The sequence below is a fragment of the Populus alba genome, chromosome 15 (genome assembly GCF_005239225.2).
Source record: "Populus alba chromosome 15, ASM523922v2, whole genome shotgun sequence".
NCBI lineage: Eukaryota > Viridiplantae > Streptophyta > Magnoliopsida > Malpighiales > Salicaceae > Populus > Populus alba.
Genome location: NC_133298.1, coordinates 12,737,084 through 12,763,623, shown reverse-complemented (window position 1 = coordinate 12,763,623; position 26,540 = coordinate 12,737,084). Strand labels below are relative to the sequence as shown.

Below are 26,540 nucleotides of genomic sequence, written 5' to 3'. Positions count from 1 at the left end.
GACGTCCAATGTCATCAAGCATCTTCTTGCCACCTTTGATTATTTAGTTCAGTGCTCCTCGGAATAAGCTACGGGGGCACTTTCGACATTTCACGTAAACAGCCTGAATGGTTAACCGCGTGAGGGGCATTACGGACAATTCATACGAAGGGCAGTTTCGGTGGCAAGCAAAGATGGTGGGCCGCCCTCAAACCCAAATCTAAATCCAAAGTTTTTAATTATTAGTGGTAGCGAAAGTCAAAAGAGCCCACGTTAAATTAATTTTGATTCATTGTTTTAACACGTTAATATAAAATAAAATAAAATAAAAAGTTAATATTTTTAAACAAAAAAAATATTTAAAAAACAACCACCTTAACATTCCCGTAATCCGGAATATTATATTGCCAAGAAGGCAACACTGTTAAATGGAGGAGCTCAGCAGCTCCATTTTTATTTAAAGCTTAGCTGTGACATAACCGTTGCCATTTTCATTCTGCTGTTATCTTCTGGTGATCGGTTCATAGCCGAGCCAAACAAGGTAAAAGAAAACAAGGGAGGGTTTCTTTCTTGGCGGGAAATAAGATAAAAGCTTGGTTTTGGTTATTTCTAATGGCGGATTCGGATTCATCACCTCAGACAGCAGCATTCTGGACTCAAGCTGATGCTTTGCTTAGAAAGAACTTAACTTATCAGGTGAGTTGGTATATATACAAATCTACATCAATTTGTTCATATCATATCTCCTTCCTCTCCTTTCCTTTCAAAACCAGAAGGCAATGGTTTTTACGCAGTGCTTGCTTGTTTTTTTTTTTTGCAGAAACGAAACATTAATGCGAATTGCAGGCTAATTTCCTTTCCATTTGTGCTGTGTATACTCCTTATTATCACTCAATCACTGGTTGACAATCAACTAAACAAAAAAAGTAATAAGTGTGGTTGTCAGTGTATTGATACAAATGGAGATGGGACATGCGAGACAGTCTGTGGTTTACAATTCTCAGATTTGGATCAATCGCCTAACTGTCCTGTTCCTAGTCCCATCAAGTGGCCTCCCTTGTTACAGGTTCCAGCGCCGCAATATCGTGCCGTCAAAAGTGCCTCCGATCCTTTTACAGATTTTCCCGACGAGTCTTGCAGACAAACTGGGAACTGCCCTGTTATTATTTTCATCACCGGAGCTAATCAGACACTTGGACAAAGTTTGTTTTCTTCTTTATTGTTTTTCCTGCCATGGAAATGAATAATATTTCATCTTAATCTTATTTTTGTATTGTAATTTTTATTTTTATAGGTTTGGCTACGAGCATGTTCTCACCTCCTTCCCCTCTCAATTCCACTAACAGTGTGCTGGTTAGTTGTTTTTAATTCATGCTGCTTCATTTTGTTATAAATTCTTCATCTTGCTCCCTTTGACTATTTCAATAAATTCTCCTGACTTTCTCCAAAATGTTTCAGGGTTCAGATTCGGAAACTAAACAGGATAGTTTTCTTGATCCTGCTTTCTTCGAGGGTTCTCTCTATAACGTTCAAAACCAGTGCACATCGAATTCTACAGTCAATGTTTCTGTTTCTCTTACTGTTTCTCAGTCGTCACCATTCAACTTCGTAAACGGTACTATAAATTTACCATCGCTTAGCTGAAAATCCTGCATGTTATTTTGAGAGTATTGCTGGAACATGGAGATTCTAATTGTCACTGAAGGAGATGCATGATAAGATCATTAACTATAACTTCTAGGTTCACCCAATCAACTTTTTTTTTTTATTTGTTTGTTGGGAATGAGTTTTAGCAATCCAGCACAACGAAACAACAAATTATTTTGTAGGAATGCACGAAAAAACACAAGATTATGGAGCAATGCCTCGTTCTCTAACAAGTACAAAAGATTATTTTCATGTGAGATTCTGATTCTTGTTTATTCCCTTATTGTCTTAAAATACAGAGACAGTATGTGTTCCAAGTCTAACCTTGTGGCGAAATAGTACTTCAGAGATAAACGACCAGATATTCAGGGGCTATAAAAAAGGAAATGCAGAGAGGCAGTACAACGAGATACTTGGAGGTTGGTCTTCCTGAGATCTACACACACACACACACACACACACACACACACACACCTAGCGTGTCATTACAGCAGTCCCATGCTTGGAGAAATCTAACTACTTTGTTCTCTCTGCAGCCTATGATTTCTTGAACTCCAACGCCAATACTTTTAATGTGAGCGTGTGGTACAATGCCACAAATAAGGATACTGTTGATGGACGATACTACTTGGTGCGGCTACCACGTGCAGTAAATCTGGTATGCAGAGTACCTGTAGTGCTTACTCTATTAAATCTGTTTTCCCTCAAAAGAACAAGGCTTTATTTGTGTTTATAATGTGTCCAAGAGTTTGCACTCTTAATAGGATTTTTGTTTAATCTAAATTATGCATCTTCTTTCTGGACTTGGAACCATTCACTGCAACTGTTATGGGATTTCATTTTCTCCATGTCCTGGTTTTTATATTTATTTTCCATTTTATATCATTCTCATCAAACAATGATAGAAGCTGATGTTTCTACCTTCACAGGTATCAAATGCCTTCCTTCAGTTGTTTCAAGGAAGAATGGAATTAGAGTTTATCAAAGAAATGCCGAAACCTGGAACGAAGCTGAAGCTGGATATCGCATCTCTTCTGGGCACTCTCTTCTTTACATGGGTTGTCATACAGCTATTTCCTGTAAGCATATGATGCATTGCATGTCAGCATTTATTTATTTTGAGGGCTACATTTTTCTTGCAATTTTTGCTCAAACCATACCAGTCCGACACAACTAACTTTGTTGGCAAAATGGGTTAGAAATAGCTGAGGATTATTGTATTTGATCAAGACAAGTCTGATATTTGAATTAACATAACTTTGTCCAGTTCAGTTTCCTCCTTTGAAAATGATAAACAGTTTCTGACAGGAAGCATTTTAAACCATGTAAAGTTGAAAGACTTCATATGAGCAAAAACATTTGATCTATCAGGTTAAAATTGTCCCATGGTGGGACATTTAGTAGCCATGAACTCGTAGTGATGAAATGATACATGGATTCTTTTGTTTGCATGGCTTTTCTTCCAACAAAGGCCACATCCTTAATGTGAGCTTTAACTTAGAATTTCTTTTTGAAAGTTTCATTTAGAGGTTAATGGCTTGGAAATATATCCGAGATTCGTGATTCTGTTGTCTATAATACATTTTAAATCGTGGATCTTTGCAAATACAATATCATGGATAGAATGATCAAATATGGACATGCATTTGTTACCTAATATCATGGATGCATTATGAAAAAAGCGTTTACTTGTATGTACATTTTCCTGAAGTTATCTGATCTTAATTTATTTTGCTATAGGTGGTTCTGACAGCGCTGGTTTACGAGAAACAAGAAAAACTACGAATCATGATGAAAATGCACGGGCTTGGAGACGGGCCTTATTGGATGATTTCTTACATGTATTTTCTTGTTATATCTGCACTATACATGGTCGTTTTTGTGGCATTCGGCTCACTAGTAGGTAGGCATTACTCCAGTCCTCAATGCTTTCTAATTTTTGCCTTTGCTTCAAGTTACTAACATGGCTAAATTTGCAGGTTTGAAATTCTTCACACTGAACGACTACTCCATCCAATTTGTGTTCTTTTTTCTCTATATAAACCTGCAAATTTCCTTGGCGTTTCTAGCCTCCGCATTCTTTTCGAACATCAAGACTGCTACAGGTTTGATTTGTTTGTCAAACGACATTTACTTTTAATATCACCTGGTTTTCTTGTTCCTGACAGTTGAACTTCATGATTACAGTTGTAGGTTATATATGTGTCTTTGGAACTGGGCTTTTAGGTGGCTTTCTTTTCCAGTCCTTCATTGAAGACACTTCATTCCCAAGTAAGTAGAAGAATCTGTGAAACCACTGGCTTTTTAAGTTTACTAATGGTGTTGATGGGAAAGAAACCCAATGTTCAGATTTTATGCTACTGCATGTGCTGATGCAGTTGTTCCATTATCTGAGATTTAACAGATGTGAGGAGGCGAATGATTGTTTATAATTTAATTTGTGATCTGTTTGTGAATTTAAGATACGGGTAGTAGATCAATTGGTTGCTGTGCAACCTATTATGTAGGTCTATACGTCTTATTGTCCACCAGTTGCTGCTGCTGGCTGTCAATGCGCAATAGTTAGTCTAGGTTTTACATTTTGTCTGCTTCTACTCTTCGCCAGCTTTTCTCTTATGGATATTGTTTCTCTTTTTACAGAGGGATGGGTCATTTTTATGGAGTTATATCCTGGTTTTGCTCTATACCGTGGTTTGTACGAGTTTGCGGAGTATTCTTCCAGTGGCGTCGCTATGGGGACTGATGGCATGAAGTGGGGAAATTTGAGTGCAAGTGAAAATGGGATGAAAGATGTGATGATTATCATGCTTCTTGAGTGGATTGCGCTACTTTTTATAGCATATTATGTGGATCAAGTTTTTGCATCTGGAAGTGGAAAAAATCCCAAGTATTTATTGCAAAAGTTTCGGAAGAAGCGTCCATCATCTTTCCGGAAGCCTAGTATGGGCAGGCAGGGATCTAAAGTTTTTGTTGATATGGATAAACCTGATGTCATCCAGGAGGTAACATTTCCTTTTATCTTGTTTTAATCACGAGTAATCATTTCACGCTAGAGCCCAAGTCTCTCTGTGGATTCTGTAGGATGAAATGTAAAAAAACGTCACACTTTTGTTTTTGCTATAAGAAATTCCAGTCTCAGTTTCAATTGCAGTTCTTTCCCCATAGTAGATTTTCTCTTCTTGCAGAAGAATCAGAGTTTTTATCAAACCACAAGTTTTTAGATGGAAAGGCTTCTGTCTCTAACCATTGCAGACCTAGTGTTCATACTTGATGGTGTTTTATGAACAAATTCTCGTGTTCGTCAAATACTGAACTCTATCGTCTGATCTACAAATACTTCTGCCAATAGCTCATAGTTAGTCAATGTTAATTTTGTGCGCTTTTGAATGCAGAGGGAGAAGGTCGAGCAGTTACTGCTGGAACCAACCACCAGTCATTCAATCGTCTGTGACAACCTGAGAAAGGTGTATCCGGGAAGGGATGGAAATCCAGAAAAATTGGCAGTGAGAGGATTATCTCTTGCAATACCTCGAGGGGAGTGCTTCGGCATGCTTGGTCCAAATGGTGCAGGGAAAACCTCTTTCATTAGCATGGTCAGTGTACAGCTCTCGCTACTGTAATTCCATTGTAGAGACCCGACATTTTTGTTACGCGTGGTTTGCCATAGCTCTGTCATTGACACTAAAAACGAAGAAGGAAGAAAGATTAGAACTAGCTTTCATGCACTTATATCTCTGACTTTATTGAGTTTATGTGGCCATTGTTATTCCTTTGCCATTTGTTGAGTTTCTTGAGAGTTCTTACGGGGAAAAAACTTTGGTTTAACTAGTCTTCCTGAGAAAGTATAATCAAATAAATACTTATATCTCTGACTTTATTTTGTCGATTAGATGATTGGGCTCACGACGCCAACCACGGGGACAGCATATGTTGAGGGCTTAGACATTCGGACTCAAATGGATTGGGTTTATACCAGCATGGGCGTGTGCCCGCAGCATGAGTAAGCTAATTCTTGGCTCTGTTTTCTTCAAGAAATACATTTTCATCTTTGGCTGGAAACCTGACCTTTTGCTCTGTTATTCTTTCCTGGACAACTCTTAGCCTCCTCTGGGAAACTCTGACGGGAAGAGAGCACTTACTATTTTATGGAAGACTTAAGAATCTAAGAGGCGCTGCTTTGAAAAGAGTAAGCCATTATCACCTCATCTTTTAGCTTGTCAAAGATCATTTGCTTTCTTCAAGAAGTAGGCAATTGCTGAGGAATTTTCAGATGGAAATTGTTGTACCCCTATTCCTTGATCTTTACAATGCATAAAATTGCCTCGGGAAATTCGAATGGAAACAAATTTAACTACTTTAATTTAAGAAGTGGAATTTATAATCTTATTGCTGGGGAATTTTCAGTGGATACTGGAATCAATGGTTTAGTTTACTGGCTCTTCTTATTTGGAAAAGTTTTAAGTCTCTGTTTTTTTTTTACTATTCTGTTTCTCTAGGCAGTGGAGGACTCTCTTAAGAGCGTCAACCTTTTTAACGGAGGGGTTGCTGACAAACAAGCTGGTAAATACAGTGGAGGTATGAAGAGAAGGCTTAGTGTTGCCATATCATTGATTGGAGATCCCAAAGTACGTCACCGTCTCTCTCAAAAACCTTTATGCATGAAGTTTTTGGATTGGTTGTGTTCCTTCAATGCTCTCGCTTATCATAATTCTTGGAAATTTTGCAGGTTGTTTACATGGATGAACCCAGTACTGGATTAGATCCAGCTTCAAGAAGCAATTTATGGAATGTTGTGAAGCGTGCGAAGCAAGACCGAGCAATTATCCTGACCAGTGCTACTCTCTCTCTAATAATATTAGAAAAAAGGAGATTTTACACCTTGCAGTTTATCTCACAATGCTTGACTTCTTGTTTTCAGCTCATTCAATGGAAGAGGCAGAGTACCTGTGTGATAGATTAGGAATTTTTGTTGATGGAGGCTTGCAGTGCGTGGGAAACCCAAAAGAGGTAACTCCGAGACAATCATTTGTATTTTCTTAGAGATCTCGCATGATTCTTCTGCACAGAGATGCAGTACAGAACAGAGACCCAGATATTCATTAGGTTCATTGTAGAACATGTCATCTTTCCATCTTTTTTTTCTTCGATAGATCAGCTGTGCTTATTTCTGGTTTTCCTATTTATTTCTTTTGATAAATTTCTAAAAACTGGCTTTAACAGCTGAGGGGAAGGTACGGGGGATCTTACGTGTTCACAATGACCACATCCGTAAACGATGAGCACGAGGTGGAGCAAATGGTTCTGCGCCTCTCCCCCAGCGCTGAAAGAACATACCAGATGGCCGGAACCCAGAAGTTTGAGATGCCAAAAGAGGAGGTCAGCATTGCAGATGTGTTCCAAGCAGTCGAGGTCGCCAAGAGCAGGTTCCCGGTTTATGCCTGGGGTCTTTCGGACACCACCTTAGAAGATGTCTTCATCAAGGTCGCAAACTCAGCCCAGCATTTCCACACGCTTACATGATTAGATGGTCATGTTGATTGTTTAAATTTTTTTTATGCTACTTCCATATATTTGATTTATTTTTAGATGTAATGCCCTACTGTATTTGTGAGTAGATATGACATAAGCTTTTGAGCATACATATATATATTTTGTTTCCTTTTTAATTATATGAATGTATATAATATATATATATATATATATGTGCTTATACTCATTTAATTTTTACAAGTCTTGAAATTAAATATATTTTAATATTTTTGAGTGTTTAAGTGGGAAGTTTTCTTCGAGAAATTGTAATCATGGAGACTCAAACCTTGCTTTAGTGGAGGAAATTATTAAATACACAATCACTAGAGTACTATACTTGTGCTATAGCGGTTATAGAAGATTTTGAGCACATATTATATTAATTATGTCTCCATTTCAATCTTGAGTGTCTTGTTTTTGGTCCATTGGGTTATCCAATGAACCTTAAGCTATATAATCTTGAGAAATCTTTCTCTAAAGGAAGGAAACATATTTATTAAATTATGCTTGATTATATTAATTTAATTATTATGCAATGACTTGCAATGTCGGTTTCATGCATTCACTGAATCAATCAACCAAAGAATCGCTCCTATGCTTTGATTAAGATAACTATTCATTAAAGTCTTTGTGAAGGCAAAATGATTGATTGGAGACTTTGCTGATTAGGAAGGTGAGGGTAGTATTTGTTGACCTTGTCAAATAATTTTGGGTTAATTACATGGTTTTTTTGTTTCTTCCTTCCCTTCCAATGAGGAGAGATTATAACTAGAAACTGAATAATGAGTTGAAAAATATAGATTGATCATGTGAACTTTAGTTGTTCACGTGTGAACCTTTTTTTATGATTGATCTTTTCATTTTGATCATTAATGATTTCTTGGTCATTTAAGCTTATGTTTTCAAGAACAATAGTGAATAATTATTGTTTTTATTTGCTTGATAATGAATACTTATTTTTTTATGTAAACAATGTCTCCATATTTTTTTTTTATTTCTCAAATGAAGGCACCATATTTTCACTAAAATGAATTGTCTAAATATGATATGAAAAATAACATTATTCATCTAAAAAATGCCTATCATACTTTGAAATGTATCTAACATATCAATCAATTATTTAATTTCAATCAAAATGTGCTTTTTTTTTTTTTCTCTAACAACTTTCTTAACTATTTGTGCTTAATAAACAAATCAATTTTTTTTTTTTTTTTACTATCATTGAGAATCAACAACAACAAACTTAAGTCATAAATCAATAATAGCCTAAATATCATACCTTAAATACAAATAATACAATTCTAGAGTAGTTTTACACTTATATCTCCAAGTTAATCCTTTAGTTTCTTTAAAAAACTAGAGAATGACTTGAAACATCTTAAAACTATATGTGAAGAGTTCTACAAATACGCTTTGATCTCTTCTCTCCAATGTTTCTTTGAATCAAGAACACTTGTTTTATTGATATCCTCTGCTTGAGCAAAGGATCTCAATAACAATTTTTTTTTTGTGCGTTGTCAATCATAGATGTTACACTCCCTTACTCATCTATTTGGTTTGTGGTCATTATATTGTTGATATTTGGATTACTTAGGTGTTTTAGCCAATACTTGTACTTTTTCAGATTTAAGAGATATTGGTGATGTTAACCAATTTTCCATTCTCATTGATGAGTTTGGATGATTTTTGTTATGGTTGATGTTTATGTCATTCCTTATTAGAAGGCTTTTTAGGCTTAAAAGACCTGACCTTCTATCATGTGCCAATATACAACTTTGCCCTTTAAGAGAGCTTGAGATTTTATCTTCTTTCCAACTTTGAGTGATTTTGTTTTCTCTAAAATTAGTATGTTTGGGTGTGAAGGGTGGATTCTAAAGAAGAAACACCAATAATATAAGAATTTAGGGAAGAGTTTGAGAGAGAAAAAGTTGGAAGCTTGAGAGAAAAGCAAGGAATTGGAAGAGAGAATAAGTAGAGAAGGATAAACTTGCAAGGGAAACCATAAATTAAGTGCAAAACAACTTGGTAATTTTTTCTTAACCAATTATTTCTTGTTGTTTTGAATTTGGGGTAATTTTGTGAGAAAACCTTAACTTTTCAAGTTAGGGTTAATGAACAAAATTTGGAGAAAAGTGTGTTTGACTGTAAAATTGTTATAGTGACATGGAATACATAGCTAGAATAAAAAATAGTTAAAATTAAAGAAAAATAAAGGGATGAAAATAAATCTTAAGGCCAACCATGTTGAATGTGTAGGGGAAAATGAAAATTTAATGGAAAGTTGGTGAAATTATGTGTTAATTTTAAATAAATATGTGAAAAATATATTGTGAATTAAGTATTAGTCTTAATGTTATAATCTATGTTATAAGTATGTTAAGGAAAATGATTTGCATGTTATAGACATAATGAGAAGTGTTGAAATGATATGTAAATGTGATAATTAGAGTGTGTTTTGGTGTTTGACATGTAAAGAAAAAGGTGTATAATATATTTTTGAATACTAGATAAATTAGGGATAAAGGGGTGTATAAATTTGAGGACAAAAATGAATCTGAGTACTACATTTCATCCCCAACGGATGAAGAATAAGAAAGAACCATTCATAACTTAGAAGATTTGTTAAGATCATGTGTATTGGGAGTTTGGAGGGAACTGGAAGGATCACTTATCATTGGTAGAGTTCACTTATAATAACAGTTATCAAATTGCCATATGAATGACTTTTATGAAGCTTTATATGGAAAAAGGTGTCAAACTCCAGTTTGTTAGGAAAAAGTAAATGATAAAAAGTTAATTGTCTTGGAGTTGGTATAGATTACCATGAAGAAGGTGAAAATCATAAAAGATAAAATGAAAGCAACTTGGGATAAATAAAAAAACTATGCAGATAAAAGAAGAAGGTCCCTTAAATTTCAGGTAGGAGATCAAGTGTTTCGAAAAGTTGTACCATTTGCATATTATGCGGTTTAGGATGAAAGAAAAATTGGCCTTGAGATATACTAGCCCTTTCGAGATAGTCCAAAGGATAAACCTAATTGCATATAGATTGGCCTCACCACTGCACTTGTCAAAGATACATAATGTATTTCATGTATGTTACTTCAAAAGGCTGAGATGAATCCCATTCAAGTGTTGCCATAAGTTCCACAGGAAATAAAGGAGGATTTGACTGTAGAAGTACACTCAATCCATATATTAGATAGAGGTGAGAATGAGCTCAAAAATAGAAGAATCCCTATGGAAAAGATACTTTGGAAAAGTTCTTAAATCAAAGAGATAACAAGGGAACGAGAGTCGAAAATGAAGAAAAAGTATCCAGAGTTACTCTTATATACAAATATGAATTAAATTTTGAGGAAGAAGTTTTTTTAGAATAGAAGAACGTAAACTCCAAGATAAATTAAAAATAATACTATAATAAAAATTAAGGTGTAACGAAATGAAATAAGAAAAAGAAAAGAAAAAGGACTTAAAAAGGTAAAAGAAGAAAGGTTTATGGCTGAAAATATCCATTTTTTCTGAATAAAAAACAATCTAGTTATTTTAAGAAATCACTAGACTGATTTAATAAAACAGATGAACCATTTCTCTAAACGGTCATATCGTTTTGGCTACTGTCCTTATTATAACCTAATCATACAACAAGAAAAAAAAAGGTAATTTTCATTCTTATTCCTTCCTTTCATATTAAAGGGCTAGAAAGTAAGGGTTATGAGTGAAAATAGAGGATTTTGAGAGAAAAACACAATTACACTAAAAATCAAGAAAGATCAAAGTGAGGGAAAACAATTGAGTTAGAGAGAGAGTGAAGAAATAAGAGGAAAAAAAGGGGAAGCCCTGAAAAATTTCAACTGGTTGATTTTCAAAATATATTTTATAACTAGGTAAGATGTTTTGAACCCTTCTACATCAATTTGAATAATAGCTGGTTGATTTTGAGCAAAATTTACCTAAATTAAATTAGGGTTCTTGAGATGAAATTGAGGGAAAAGTAAATTTTATAGAAATTGAGTTTCTAGGACCTTTACAGGTTATTGTAGGAGTGAATTCATGTTGAAATAACAAACAAATTTGTATTGATAAGGAAGCTCTAGGGGTCTACCATTAAGAGGTAAAAGGGGGATTAAATGCAATGGTGTTATTCTTATAAGTTTTATTGTAATCTTGATAATTAACAATTTTGATGAATGAAGAATTGAAGAAAATGTGAATTAGCTTGTAACTAAATTGATTTTCATTTAATTAATGATTTAGGATATATTGATGATGATTAGAAAAGGGAAAATCCCCTTTTTCAAAGAATGATACGATTAACTTTGTAAGAAAGAGTTAGACATTGAATAGTTATATGAAAATTAGAATTGTATCAAATAAGTTGAAAAAAAAAATTTAGTTGTGGAGGAGTAACTGAGTGGAGTTATAATAAATTGTATGATGAATAAGGAATATTTTTGGATACAATAATAATTGATTTAAAAACCTATCGATGTAAGGGAGACCAATGAGGTGATTTAGCGAGCTAGTGGAGCCGCTCATAGTCAAACAGTAGGTAGGTATGATACACACATACATAATTTTCCACAAATTTCACTTGTGAATTAGTTAATCCATGAAAATACGAATAGTGATATTAATAGTTTATATGGAAAGAAAATATGTAAGTTAAGAAGATTTATTGACAACTACTATGGGTTGATTAGATTGATGAATATTTAATAAGAAATACTAGAATATTGGCTTCTGAATAAGGAATGCCAGATTGATAGGCAACGGTTGACCAGATTGATGATGGGTATTTTTTTAAGAACTTCCAAATAAGAATGCCACATTGATTGACAATCGAGATAGGTTGGCCAGATTGATTGATATTCGTTAAGGAATACTATAATATTAGCTTCTGAATAGAAATGTTAGATTGATTGACAATTAAGATAGTTGGCCAGGTTAATTGGTATTCATGAAGGAATGCCAGATTATTGGTTTTCGAATGTGAATGCTAGATCGATTGGCAAATAAGTTGGGTATGCCGAGATAATAAGTACTTAAGAGAGAGTACTGGAATGTTGGCTTCGTTATAGAAATGTTGGAACAATTATTCAAGTTATAAATATCAGGAGATTTGTTTAGGTTTGAACGAAATTATGTAAAGAGAAATTGAATGGTTATAAAGAATGAATTAAATATTGTCTAGATGAAAATTTGATAATTTCCTTTAAGTGTTAAATGAAATATTAACTCATGACTTAGTAAATATTATTGATTTTGTTGCAGGTAACTCACAGGTTCACCAGTATAGTAGTTGTTATTTTTATGTTGACTAAATAGAAGCTGACTGGGATGAGATAGTCCCGAGAAGGATCATTGGCAGAAGTAGAGGAGCCGAAGGAAGAACAAACTGCCCTTCCATATTGAAGTTCAGTTGGACTTCGGCAAAGAGGAGCATCACTAGTTTCAAGAAACATTCTATTGACTGTACTCTCATTCCAACTTCTCTTAGTTAGTCTTTCCAGATGGGAGAAGGCTGATAGGAGGATGAGGACTAGCTTTCGACAAAGACTAAGACGGAGATTTAGGAAATTATGGATTATTAAGTTGTAATATCAAACTTATGGATTATAATTTTGGACACTCTATTTTGAAATGTAATTTAAATATCCTTGGATTAAATTAACAATTTTCATAGACTAATTTAGGTGATATGATGTGATTGTTGTTTTAAAATATAATAACACTAATGTCTAGCATGATTAATATATTTGACATTGTAAATCGAGTAATATATATATATATATATATATGTATGTATATATGTATTTTTATTTAAGTGTTAGTTGTCATGGAATTCATGTAAATGCTTTAATGTTTTAATTGTAATGATGTATGTGAAATCAATTAATGTGGTAGTGGTATGAATGGATGAAAATGAATTAAGGAATGATGAATATACTGGGATAAGATTTAGGATGATTGAATCAGAAGTTGGGGTGAAGAGTTTGTGGTGTTTGTGATATGATTTTAATGTCGACACTTGAAATGACTCAAATATAAAAGAAACTCTGCTGAAATTTCAATAGATTCTTAATAAATATATATACCCTTCGATTAATCTAGTCAACTGAATGAACTACTTGATAAACAAGTCGACCGTTTTAATGACCGGCTAAAAAAAAAAGAATTTATATTGTCTTCAGATTTATCCATAATGAATTTGTACCCAAATATTGGGGATGTTACATACATCCTTCAATTGCCTAACTATATAAAATTAGTGTTGCAATTATTGTAAAAGTACTAAATCAAAAGAAAAGGGACTAAACTGTAAAACATGAAGAATAATAAGTTTGACTTGAAATTTTTGCCAATTATTTTGGTCCAAAAATTCATTTTATTTGTTTTTGGATCCTTGGATGGAAGAGAGACTCATCAGAAAACAATGTTAGAGAGATAAAATTATTGGTTGTTGGGATGCTAACCATAAAAGTGATTAAGTTTGGTGTCCAAATATTTCATTCAAAGAGGGGAGTTGGATGATGCATGGTGGTTAATGGCATTCAGATTGGCCAAAAGAAGACTTTGAATCTCAAGTTAATTTTCATTTTTTGATCAATTTTTAAAAACTTTATATGAACAATTAGGTTTATTGAATTGTGTATGTTGTTTTTCATGTAAAAAACTGGTGCAAAAGTAAGTTACTAGGTACTAAAAATGAAACAACAATTTCTACCCAATTTCTATTTAGTTAGGCAGGTAGAGACTAGGCAAGAGGACAACACATCATTGAGTTTATTTATTTTTCTTTTTAGAATAATAGATGGATGACATGTCATCCACTCTTTTAATTACAAAAATAAAAAGTAAAGCCAAATGTGTGGGCCTAGCTTCCAGCCCTGCATGCACTTAGCCTGCTACTAGAGGACTAGGAGATGGGCTTGACCTTCTATTTCTTTTTCTTTATGTTTTTTTGGACACTTAAAAAAAAATAAAATTACCATACTTATTCACTTACTTTTTAGTTTTGACTTGGTTTTTAAATAATATTATAAATTCTTATTTAAATTTTATTAATTTTTTTTTCAATTATTATGTATCTAGCATGAAAATAATAATACCAATAAACTAGTTAAAAACAATTTTGATACCAAAAGTCATATAAACTAGTTAAAAATTTCTTTCGGCTCCTGGACAGAAAGTCAGAGCTTCGCCGAGGCATATTCCTGCGTTCAAAATTCTCAAGTGACGACATATAGCAGAGAGTTGGTGTTGTCCATTGACCAAAATCATACATAAAGTTGAGCGAGTCTGTCTGCATTACTACTTCGCATGTAACTTTGATTTAACAAAGCATAAGATCAAACATGGTCGGTGTCAAATTTAATCACAAGTGGTTAAAATACCTCAATAACATCACAAGCGATTAAGCCAAGAACCTCTCAACTTGCAGCTTGAAAGGGAAATATATCTGATACAATTACATCTCAAGATATATATCTTTAATGGACACTGTCAACTTGGACTCGTCTTTAAGAAAGAGGAAGAAAGCAGCCCTCTGGATGTGAAAGAATTTAAAGAAATAGGGGAACCTCGTGACTTCGAACACAGTCCTGGCTGTCTGTTCGATCAAGCTCATGTGCTGCGAGATGCACGCCGAGCACTCCTTGTGTTCTTTATTTGAATCCTCATGCCCAAATATCCATATAAAACCTCTAACTGTCATTTCTTTTGTTAATTAATTACCTGAAAGATCGTCATGAATCTCTCTTCCCCCCCACTTTTGGATCATCAACACGTATCAGCCAGCTTATTCTTTGCAATCTTGTCAGTATATACATGGCCAACTAGGTGGATCTCATTGTGTTTTCAAGGTATCCAACATGAATCCAAAAAAATGGCCAACAGAGACGTTTCAAAACTTAACCAGCTGCCATTGATCATATCTCTGTCTGTGGTGAAGAGATAAGAAATGGAGGTTTAAAGAATTCCCAACAATATTGCATTGTGTGGTGTGTGTGTGTGTTAAGTAATGTATTATTTTATATAATATTATATAATGTATTATTGTAATTTGAATGAAAAAATTAACAAAATGTCAATTATATCCAAGGATGGCTTGTTAACCTGAAATAATTTTTTTAAAGGGTAATTTGAGAATTAAATACTATACAATGACATCATAGATACAATTAAAAATGTAAAGGCATGTCACCTGCGAACATCATGACAACCAATTAAAAATAATCTTTTAAATTATTGGACAAAGAATAAATATCTGACATCTTGTTTTTTGAAGAAAAAAAAAGGTTTATGTTCAAGAAGTAGCTACCTAGTATTATAGTCACTAAGAACCCTAAGTAGTCAACGAAGATTCTGTGATATGAGATTGATTATGCGAAAGGAAATGTGATATCATCCCTTAAGTGTTCTACCCAAGATAAATTTCATTGCTGGTCTTGTCTTAAATTGCTAAAAATTTATTTTTCTTTTTTTATTTTTTTGTTATTCCTATAATGTTTCTGACTCTAGCATTAGTGAACATTTACTTATGACTATTTTCAATTTTGGCATTGATAAATATTTCACAAACCCAAAAAGTGCGATATTCCTGACTCCGGTGCTTGTGAATAAGTTTGCAAGATTTGGATTTTTAATTGAAGAACAAACAATTTTGTTTTGCCTTTCTCTTTTTGTTTACCTTTTTTTATCTACTCTTTTTAGACAAGAAGGATAAAATACATTGCATAAAAAATTTACATTTAATAGTAATGGTTTGTAGAATGATCATGCAACACATAAAAACAATATGCAAAAAATAAAATAAAAATAAAACAACATGCGAGGAGACCATGAATAAATCAACGAAGATCTCTAAATATTTTTTGATTTTTTTGATATCCAAAAAGAGCCCGTTTTACTAGATATCAAAACAAAAAGAGAATAAAATACATGAGAAAGACATAAGGATGTGTTCTGCCAAACACACCCTTAGCCAAAAGTAGCTTGGGCTGGTTGGGCTTAAGGCCCAAACCTGGGCCACTATTTTTCTGTTTATTGGTCTCGGTCCAGCCCAGTTGTACAAGGTGGTTGGACTCCACAGGCTCAAACACAGTTACTCGCCTAAGCCAGTAACTCGATTTCCCTCCTTTTCTTTTTTTTTTTTTTTTTTTACATGCAGGCGTGTGTGAATTGTTCACGCATGCCTGCTACAAGAACATGGTAATTAAAATGTAGGGAGGGGGAAAACAAACTTACCTGGCGAGCTACTGCTGGGAACAAAGCCAATTGCGATGAAGGTTGGTGGGTGGCGCCCCTAGGATGACCTTCCTCTCCTTCTATCTTGCTTCTCTGTCTGTTGTTGTTCTTTTATTTCTCTCTGTCTTTGTCACCCTCTTTGGGTTTTCCTCTGTTTTCCTCCTTTTCTTTTCTTCTCTTTTGTTTTTTGTTTTTCGTCCCCCCCTTTTTTTATCCTTTTTAGCTTTTTATAGGTGTTTCTGCTGTGAATTTTATCATTATCTCCCTAGGATACTAATCCTTGTGTGGAGATAAGGAAGTTCATGTTGGATTGGGACACCAACAATTTTGTCCATGTAAGACTGTTAGTGGTGGTTTCCTTAAGGCTTTAATGGAGTTTTAGGGGCAAAAGAAAACCAAAAACGTGAAAGTAGCTTGATTGTGTTGTTGGGTAAGATGAGGACTCCCTCATTTCTCCCTTTTTCCTTTTTTTTTTTTTGTTACAAATGGTGCTTCTAGCTTTAGAGGAAGAAGAAGAAGAAGAAACAGTGCATTGTGAAAATGACGTCGTTTTGGTCATTGAAATGTCTATTTTCAATTTGGTCCTTTAAGTTTTGAAACTTTGAATTCAAGCCCCTGATCTTTTAATTTCAAGACTTAACCCCCTTAAAATTAAATTAAAAACAAGTGGGTTAAAATTGGGTTATAACAGTTGTCCTTTCTTTACAATATTTACGATGTAAAGACATTGAAAAATTTATTTATTTTTTTTGGCTTTGCATAGTAAGTGTGTAAGGAAAATAAGTGTAAAAGTCCTTCCTCTTCTTTTCTTTTGATTTTGTTTTTTGAAAAAAAAAATGGTCAAATTGTTCCAAGCGATTTTTCAGAAGGGGTTTCATTGTAAAATGTGACCTGTCCAATGAGGAAAACTACAAAGAAAGGGTCTCATTGTAATGGGTGACTTACTCAAGTGGAAAAATACAAAGATTTTTCAGGAGGAGTCTTATTGTAATAGGTGGCCTATCTAGGGGGAGAATACAGAGTGTTTTTAGAAAAAAAGATCTCATTGTAATAGGTGACCTGCTCAAGAGGAAAAAAAATACAAAGAAAAAGTCTCATTGTAATGGGTGATCTATCTAAGTAAAAAATACAGAGATTTTTCAGAAGGGATCTTATTATAATGGGTGACCTACCTAGGGGAGAAAATACAGAGATTTTTTAGAAGAGGTTTCATTGTAATGGGTGACCCGTGTAAGGGAAAAAAATACAAATATTTTTTTAGAAAAGGTATTATTAAGTGGAAAAAATATAGATATTTTTCAGAAAAAAGGTCTTATTGTAATGAGTGACCTACTCATGTGAAAAAAATACAAGGATTTTTTTTGGGTGGCTTAATTCTCATGGGCGGCCTGCCCAGTCACGAATTTCTCAAAAGTGAGAAATTTTCAAAAGCATTTTTAATTTTTGGCCATTTCGAGGTGGCTTTCTTTTGATGGATTCCATTAGGGATTTCTCTTGTGAAATTTACAAAACTCATTATTCAATGTCTCAAAGTTTAGATGATATACATGCATTTTTACTTGATTTGAAATATAGGCCCCCATTTATTCTCAATCTTCTTGTTGCTCGATTAATGATGACTTACTATCTTTGATTTGAGTCATCTTTATTGTTTGACTTCTAGCCCACTCAAGTTGGCTCATGTAAGTATTTTTCCAGATTTGTTTACACAACTCAGCCTTCATGGTATGCATTGTGACCTATTTGCTTGTTAGAGATTTTCTGTCTCATCGAATAGTTTAAGAGGATCATTCATTACTCCCTTGTCTCACTGCTAAAAACATTCGATTTCACTTGTTGAAAGGACCAAGCTACCTTTTGTAAACCAAAACGCTCCCTTATCTCATTATAGGAAATGTTCCATTTTTATGGTTATCTAGAAGGGATCAATTCTCTTTCTAAACATAATGTTGCCCCCTGTACTAGTCAATGCCTCTAAGTGTGCTTTGTCAGTGACTCAGAAAAAAAATGGTTTGGAGTAACCATTCTCTCATTTTCTATTTGGTGAAGGAATATGTGTCTATAATGAATCTTGAAATCTTGATTTTGCATTTTGAAAACAAAAATTGTTTCGATATGAGTTAAAAATAATTTACTTTTGAAATATTGTAACTCCCTGTTTATTTTTTTTCTTGGAAAAGAGATTGTTTGCTCTTGTGTTTGGTGATATTGTCATTAGTCAAAGTACATAATGAGGCGACCTTCTATTTTTATAGGGTTTCAAAGTGAAGGGCTTGAGAAAACGCTCAAGGTTTTGTTTGAGAAGAATTTGTCTCTTTTTAAACACTTATTTTATCAATATGAATAATAATGAGTAGCTTGTTCTTAATGTCATGACTTTTATAAAAAAAAAATACTCTTCTACAAGTATGTAATGTAGGCTGTGGTCTTTAGCTATGAAAGAAAAGGATTTATAAGGCTTAAAAAATGTTTCAAGGTTTTAAAGACTAAAGATCATTATCAGTAGTTTGACTTTTTGTGCTTTTCATCTTTTCTTTTGCCACTCTTCTTTGGTTTGCCTTTTTTCATTATTTTAGCTGGGGCTTACTCAATTTATTTTGGCTATCACTTTTTCTTGTGATTTGGGCATGCCCCATAACATTTGAATTTCTTGGGCTCCTTTCCTTTTTGGCTTTCTCATGGCTTTTTATCTTCTTTTTTTTTCATTAAAATTTTCACTTACCTCTTATTGTGAGGTGTGATCCTAAAGATTTTTCATGAAAGAATAATTATTCAGGCTCAAAAGGGGAGCGCAAGGAATATACTTATTTTATAATGTGAAAGGAATAACAAAGATGACTTTTCCTCATTTCAACCACAAATAGTTAAGATCAATAAACTTTGACTCGTCCAATATGATGGTTTAGACTTTTGCAAAGAAATGCATTTCATGAGTTTATGAGCAACGAGTTCACTACATACCATTATTCATACATTTAAAATACCTGGTTCAAGAGTCACGAAGTGTGGGTGATGATTTATTTTTCTATTTATGTTTAGAGTTTACTCACGTCAATGAAGAAGTTGCTTGATTCATGAGTCATTCTTCAAGTAGAATGTCAAAAATATCATTTTAAATAAACATCAAATCATTTTCAAAATCAAAATGCAAGTTTAATTTTTCAGAATTTCCTCAAGGGGAAAAGATTTTGGTAAAAGAAATGAATCGGGTTTATGAGATCATGTGAAGCTTCAAAAGCGTGTTTGCAAGTCTTAGAGGGAACACCTTTCAGGATATTTGACTATAAATCAAAGGAAAGTACACAATTAAAGGACAAACTCATTATTTCATAGAAAGAGGTTTAATAACAAATATCGTATGCTAACATCTTGAGCTATAATACATAAAAGGGTCAAACACTTAGCAACCATTGATTAAAATCTTCCAATCATCCCTCTCCTACGAACACCTTGATAAGGACACCTTTCCAATAGTCAATTGAGTTATGCTTCGACCAGTCTTGGCCTAATGACATTGTGGCTTCATCTTCTGGACGATTGATCTCTAAGTGTTTTTATTTTTGTAGTTCTTTCTCCCGCCTTTGTAACTAATTTTGATATTATAAACCTCAGTTTCTTTTCTTTTTCTAGTGAAATATTTCTTCTCAGTCAAGTTGACAATCTTTCCCAACTGAATGGCTTGTTCAATCCTCTCAGCTATAACAACTAGGTTGGAAAAATATTGTGCAAAACTTCCAACTAGGTATTCAAAGTATGGGGCCTTGACAGTGTTGGCAAACAAATTGATCATCTCTTTTTCCAACAAAGGAGGATTAACCTGTGCGATTATCTCACGCTATCTTTGGGTGTATTATCTTATGGACTCCTTGTTGTCCTTTTTCATTATTTGTAAGTTTGATCTATTAAGGCCCATATCCATATTAAACTTATATTGCCTAATGAAGGCATCAACCAAGTCCTTTCATTTTTTTTTTACCTTGGTATTTTCTAATCGCATATACAAAGTAAGGACAATGTCACTCAAGATGTCTTAAAATAAGTGAATCAACAATTTCTCATCATTGACCACCTTAGCCATTTTAGTATAGTATGCTTTGACATGAGTTACAGAGCATTTAGTTCCTATATATTTTATGAATTTAGACACTCTAAAAGTTTTGGGAATGATCACATTGGCCACCAAACACATTTTGTGGCATGTTGGCCAATTCCCTTGAATGCCCTCATCTTTTGCTCTAGGGTAGCCAATTTATCAAGGTCATCTTCTCTTACCATCTTGTTCTTTTGAGATTCCTTCATTCTAAGGTAAATAATAGACAATATTTTTATAGGATATGCTAGTTGAGCAATTTGGGAATTTGTAGCTGATTGAGATTTAAATGACCCCTTATTTGCCCCTAGATTCTGTGGGTTTAAGAGCAAAGTTTCAGGCCAAGCTATAATTTTTGCTTCTCCAGATTTAGATCTCAAGGCTTGCTCGAGTAGATTAGTAAGCCTTGCGACTAGTTCTCTAAGACTTTCCGACTCCTTTCAGTGTTGAGCTTCCAACTGAGCTCTTTCTTCGTTATCCATTTGTCATTTTTATAGTTGAGTGTTATCAGGGTGTTTCAATGGGGAACCTATATTTCAGTCTGGTAAATGAAAATTATGCAATCAAAAAGGAAAATGCGGATTCAATATGGACTCGCCCTTCACGAGGTGGCAATGGTAGTTTATTCATGGATTTTAAGGACCTGAGCCATCATCATGCCAACGAGGGGACCCCTGTCTAGTCTTGCTTAAGTTTGAGCTATTGATAAACCTTTCAACTTTTAATTCAAGTCTGTTTGTTTTTTGTCAATTGTAACAACTCAGGCTCTTGTATCCTATGTGATGACCATTTTACACCCAATGGTCTTGGAATTCAAGATGTTGCATGTTGGGCTAGCCATAATGAGATTACACAAGGTATAACCTAATAGATTGGTTCTAGTCGTTAAGTGCATCATGGGGGTAGGTTACTATCTAGGCTTAAAAGGTCCATCGAATGCTCAGCAATCGTCCTCAAAAGGTCGATATGAGGCTTACAAGTAGTGTGAAGATAAAGGCCAAGAATAATATCAGATTGACATATTAATCACCATCGAGTAAACAATTAAACAAGAGTTGAATAGTTTCATGAATCTTACCAAGACTAAAATCATTGGGATATTGTTACTGCTCCACATATCCTAAATTTTAAGGTGTGTGCTCTTGAAGTGATTAAGATTGGTTCTAGTCGTTAAGTGCATCATGGGGGTAGGTTACTATCTAGGCTTAAAAGGTCCATCGAATGCTCAGCAATCGTCCTCGAAAGGTCGATATGAGGCTTACAAGTAGTGTGAAGATAAAGGCCAAGAATAATATCAGATTGACATATTAATCACCATCGAGTAAACAATTAAACAAGAGTTGAATAGTTTCATGAATCTTACCAAGACTAAAATCATTGGGATATTGTTACTGCTCCACATATCCTAAATTTTAAGGTGTGTGCTCTTGAAGTGATGCATGAAAATATAAATAGGGATACATGCTAAAGCAATAAAGGCAATCAAATAAATCAAACAAGCACAAAAAATGAGATAGTAATAAAAAGACAAACAACAAAGCTTAGTCCTAAAAGTTCATGGTGGAGTCGCTATTCTATTACACCCGGACATCACGATGATTGATTAAAAATAATCTTGTAAATTATCGGACAAAAAACAAATATCTGGCATCTTGTTTTTTGGGGAAAAAGGTCTATGTTCAAAAGAGTCGCCACCTAGTATTATAGTCACTAGAAACCCTAATTGGTCAATATAGATTCTATGGTACGGAACTAGTTATGCGAAATGAAAGGTGTTATTACCCCTTAAATGTTCAACCTGAGGCAGACTATTGTTGGTCTTGTCTTAAATTGCTAAAATTTTGTTTTTTTTTTTTTCGCCTTTTGTTCTTCCTACAATGTTCTTGACTCTGGCGTTAATGAACATTTACCAACAAATATTTTCAACTTTGGTGTTGATAAATATTGAACAAACCTAAAAAGTGCAATATTCCTGACTCTAGCACCAGTTAATAAGTTCGCAAAATTTGGATTTTTAATTGAAGAAGAAACAATTTTTTTTATGCCTTTCTCTTTTTGTTTACCTGTTTTATTTACTTTTTTTTTTTAGATAAGAAGGAAAAAATACATTGCATAAAAGATTCACATTTAATAGTAATGGTCTGTAGATTGAACATGCAACATAGAAAAACAATATGTTAAGAAAAAAAAAAAAAACAACACGTGAGGGGACTATAAATAAATCAATGAAGATCTTCAAATATTGTTGATTTTTTTACATTCAAAAGGAGTTCGTTCAGCTAAATATCAAAATAAAAAAGGAATAAAATACATGGAAAAGACATAAAGATACTTTTGATAAAAGGTGTTGATATTGCTATATACACCCTTAGCCAAAAGTAACTTGGGCTGGTTGGGCCTGAGGCCTAAACCTGACTTATTCTTTTTTATAACATGTATGTAATGTCATCAGGAATTGTTTGATAGGAGGTGTTGATATATGATTGGTGGCTATTTTTACAATGTAATGGTGCGCAATTCATGGTGGTTAGCTTCTTTTAACAATAACTTTAACTGCTTCTTTTATTTTGGTCTTAGCAACCTAATTTATGCAATTTTTCCTCAAAAATCTATCAAATTTTGCCTATAAAATATAGTAATGTAAATCCTTTTGTTTTTAAAGAGATAAAAACTGGATTATAATAACTAATATTACTATTGCCATCATTATTGTCGTGTTGTCATTTCAATCCATCCATTTTATCTTATTAATTAAATATATAATATTATAATTTTTTATATTTTAAATAATATTAATATAATTTTTTTTCATAAGTTAATAAAATCTATAAATTTTTTTTTCAGAAACCAATAAAAAATAAACAAGAAATATTTTTAAATTAGAAAAAAAGAAGAAGAGGAAATGGTATCAAACGACCCTTAACTTTTGAAACTGGAAGGTAATTCTTTTAAAGATTTATTAGATTTAATTATTATTTTTTTAGATGAAAAGCTAAGTATTTCATTATTTCATTTAAAAGATAAAATAATCTTTTTTTTTTTAAAAAAAAAAAATATATACTGCATTTATGAGTCTTTAACAAATTATACAATATATTTCTTTTTAAAAAATGAAAAATAGTATCACGTATTAACTCTTTGTCTTTTCACAGACATAGATTTCATTAAAACTTAAAAGCACCAAATTGACTAATGAAAATGAAAAAAAAAAAAAAGTACAGAAAGTTGCAGCGATATAGTTACAACATGAGAAAGTAAAACAAAGTGATCCTCTAAAAGTAGAAAAATAAAACCTGATCTATAGAAGAATAAGATTTAAAAAAAATTCAAAATGAAACGTATTATTTTTTATGCTGCAATTACCGTTATTATAGGTGGATAAGTGTCAAAGTAGAGTCATTAAATTGTATATTATTTCTATTTTCTAAGGTATATCTTTAACTGTAATTTAATTTGAATAACGTCGCTACAGATTATAAAATAATTAGGTAATTTTAGTATATTAATAGTTATTTTTTAAAGTTTTTTTTATTTAAAAATACAATCAAAAAAAAAATATATATATATATTAAAAAATATTTTTAATATCAACATATTAAAATAATTTTAAAAAAACATAAATTTTAACCGTATTGTTAAATATTATAAAGAGCTGTGATATCACTGGAGACCGTTTTTGAGGCAAACCATATAATACCACAAACTTTAAATACAATAAAATATTAAAGTACGAAAAATACATGTATAGAATATTGTGGTTACAGTTAAAAAATAAATATATCTGTACCGCGTAGGGCTTGGGATACGAGACACCACCACGTGTGGCGGTGTGCCTGTGATTTGGGCCAAGAACATGGTGTGCTAGCTTAGCTTGCTTTGCACTTTTGACCAGTCAACCTTTAATTACTCCTGCCCCCTCATTAATTTGGCTGTTTCTCAAACAGTGAGGGCTCGTTAATCATAGCACTAGAAATTACTGTTGAAAAGCTATAGCTATTAATTCGTCTATTTATTTTACTAATTCATTGGTGGCTTGTGATTTGAGCTCTATTTCATGATTTTAATTATTACGTTTTGATAATATTAAGTGACTAGTTCGTGCAACACGAAATGCTTTTTGGTTCTTTTTACATGCTTACACTAAAAAAAAGACACACACACATCCTCTGCATCCTGGGTTCAATCTTCATCGTGCACGCTTGTTACCCCCGCGGTATCTTACATGTTCACTGGGTTTGCAGGATATTCAGTGAGCCGTGGAATTAGTCGTGGTGCACGCAAGCTGGCCCGGACACCCACATAAAAAAAAAACAGTAATTACTTACAACGAAACAGGAAAAAAAAAAAGGCTAAAGTTGATTTCAAACGGTAAAATCAATATGATTTTAAAAAAGTTCATATCAACAAGAAAGATAAAAAATAATCAACCAAAAAAATTAGAGGTCAAAATAATCTCATTAAAAGAACATACCTAATTAGCTATGCTATTTGAATGAGGTCAAAATCCTCGTTTAATAAATGAATCAAATTAAAACAAGTAGTTTAAGGAAGATCAACAATAACTAATTTCAATAATAAAACTCAAGCTTGAAGAAAGCCTAAATAGTCCCACAAGCCTAGTAGCAAAGAAAAAAGAAAAAAAATTACCAAAGTTGTCAATGAAAGTAAATTTATAATTTTGACATAAAAAAATTCAAAAAATATTTAACCAACTAATGAGTAAGGGGGGAATCAAGGTTTTTAGTAGTCACACAATTCCCTTAACTAAACAAATTAGGGGGGAAAACACTACAAATGGCATTACTCATGAAAACATGACACCAATAGTTGTTTTATATTTAAGAATTAGATTCATAAGGCACTGGAAGTTGATCCTATAAACCTTTTAAGAAAAGAAGATGAATAATGACTTATTATCTAAGTTAAAAATAACATTAAGTACCTCTAAGTTAAAAGGACTCTTTGATAAAGGAGAATTATAAAAACTAGTCTGATCAGTTATGAGATAGAAGCTTGAAGTAATTATATAAACTATAGTTGAAAAAAGTTGCCTCGATCATGGCAAGACCAAAGAATTGGCATAAGAATTTTAAAAAATGCTTTCTTGTGTGTTTTACATATTCCTTAACTATCATGTCATTCTTTCTAAATAAGAACACTTAGGAGGCAAAGCTAAACAAGTCATAACTCAACAATTGATCAAGACCTTAAGCTTAAAATATCTACTGATACTAAATTGAAAAAACATAAGAAACAACATACATCATCTTAAACTAAATGATGAGGATAACGGTTAGTGATGGCCAAAATCTCGTAGACCTTGAGAGAAGGTTGTAACAAGGTTGCCTAACCAATACTTAATTTAGAAGGAAGCAATATCTAAATATATTAGTGAGAAAGTATGATGTTACACACCTCACTAAGAGAACATGTTTTGAGATCAGAAAAGACATGTTGTTTTATTCATAATCAACAACAAAAACCTATGACAATACTAACACGTGGTGTTGATGATTAACTATAAATAAGATCACTATAAGATATGATTAAGCATAATCAAGCACAAGAACAAGCTAACCACATTATATAATGGTTGTGTTATTGAGTGATTTTAGTACACAAGGCAAGTCAATATAATTTTTTATTTATCCTAAATCAAAGAATATAAGAGATTATTTAAGCTAAATACAAACATCTATGTGTTGGCTATATAAAAATAGTAATTATTCACTACTAAATAAGAAAAACAAGGATAACATTGATTGCAAATACTAAAATAGATTAGATCCAAGTTGAATCCAAATTGATTCGGGGAAGATAGGAAACAACTGACATGAAAAATCAAATGTCATAATCATCTAAAAGTGCTAAAAGACATGATTGATGAGAATACGATAATTGACTATAGAGATAAGGTTTCACGTTATTGACGAGACAAACCAAACTCTACCATGAATAAGAGTCTGTAATAGATTACACAGACATAAATTACAAGTTAGGTTGGAATCATACGTTTACTAGGAAAGAGACATGCTAATAAGGATAT

The 26,540-nt window shown here is 33.0% G+C and overlaps 1 protein-coding gene across 1 annotated transcript; it reads left to right on the top strand.

Moving 5' to 3' along the window:
- The first annotated feature begins 436 nt into the window (after window positions 1–436).
- On the top strand, window positions 437–7,263 carry LOC118033364 (ABC transporter A family member 7). Its single transcript, XM_035038319.2, has 18 exons — window positions 437–675; window positions 800–1,181; window positions 1,274–1,332; window positions 1,438–1,594; window positions 1,926–2,045; window positions 2,163–2,284; window positions 2,556–2,705; window positions 3,367–3,529; window positions 3,606–3,731; window positions 3,814–3,897; window positions 4,267–4,628; window positions 5,019–5,219; window positions 5,517–5,626; window positions 5,728–5,812; window positions 6,123–6,251; window positions 6,353–6,458; window positions 6,545–6,633; window positions 6,847–7,263. Exons 1-18 carry the CDS (start codon window positions 592–594, stop codon window positions 7,144–7,146), a joined length of 2,829 nt encoding a protein of 942 aa, XP_034894210.1. The 5' UTR covers window positions 437–591; the 3' UTR covers window positions 7,147–7,263.
- Window positions 7,264–26,540: the final 19,277 nt, after the last annotated feature.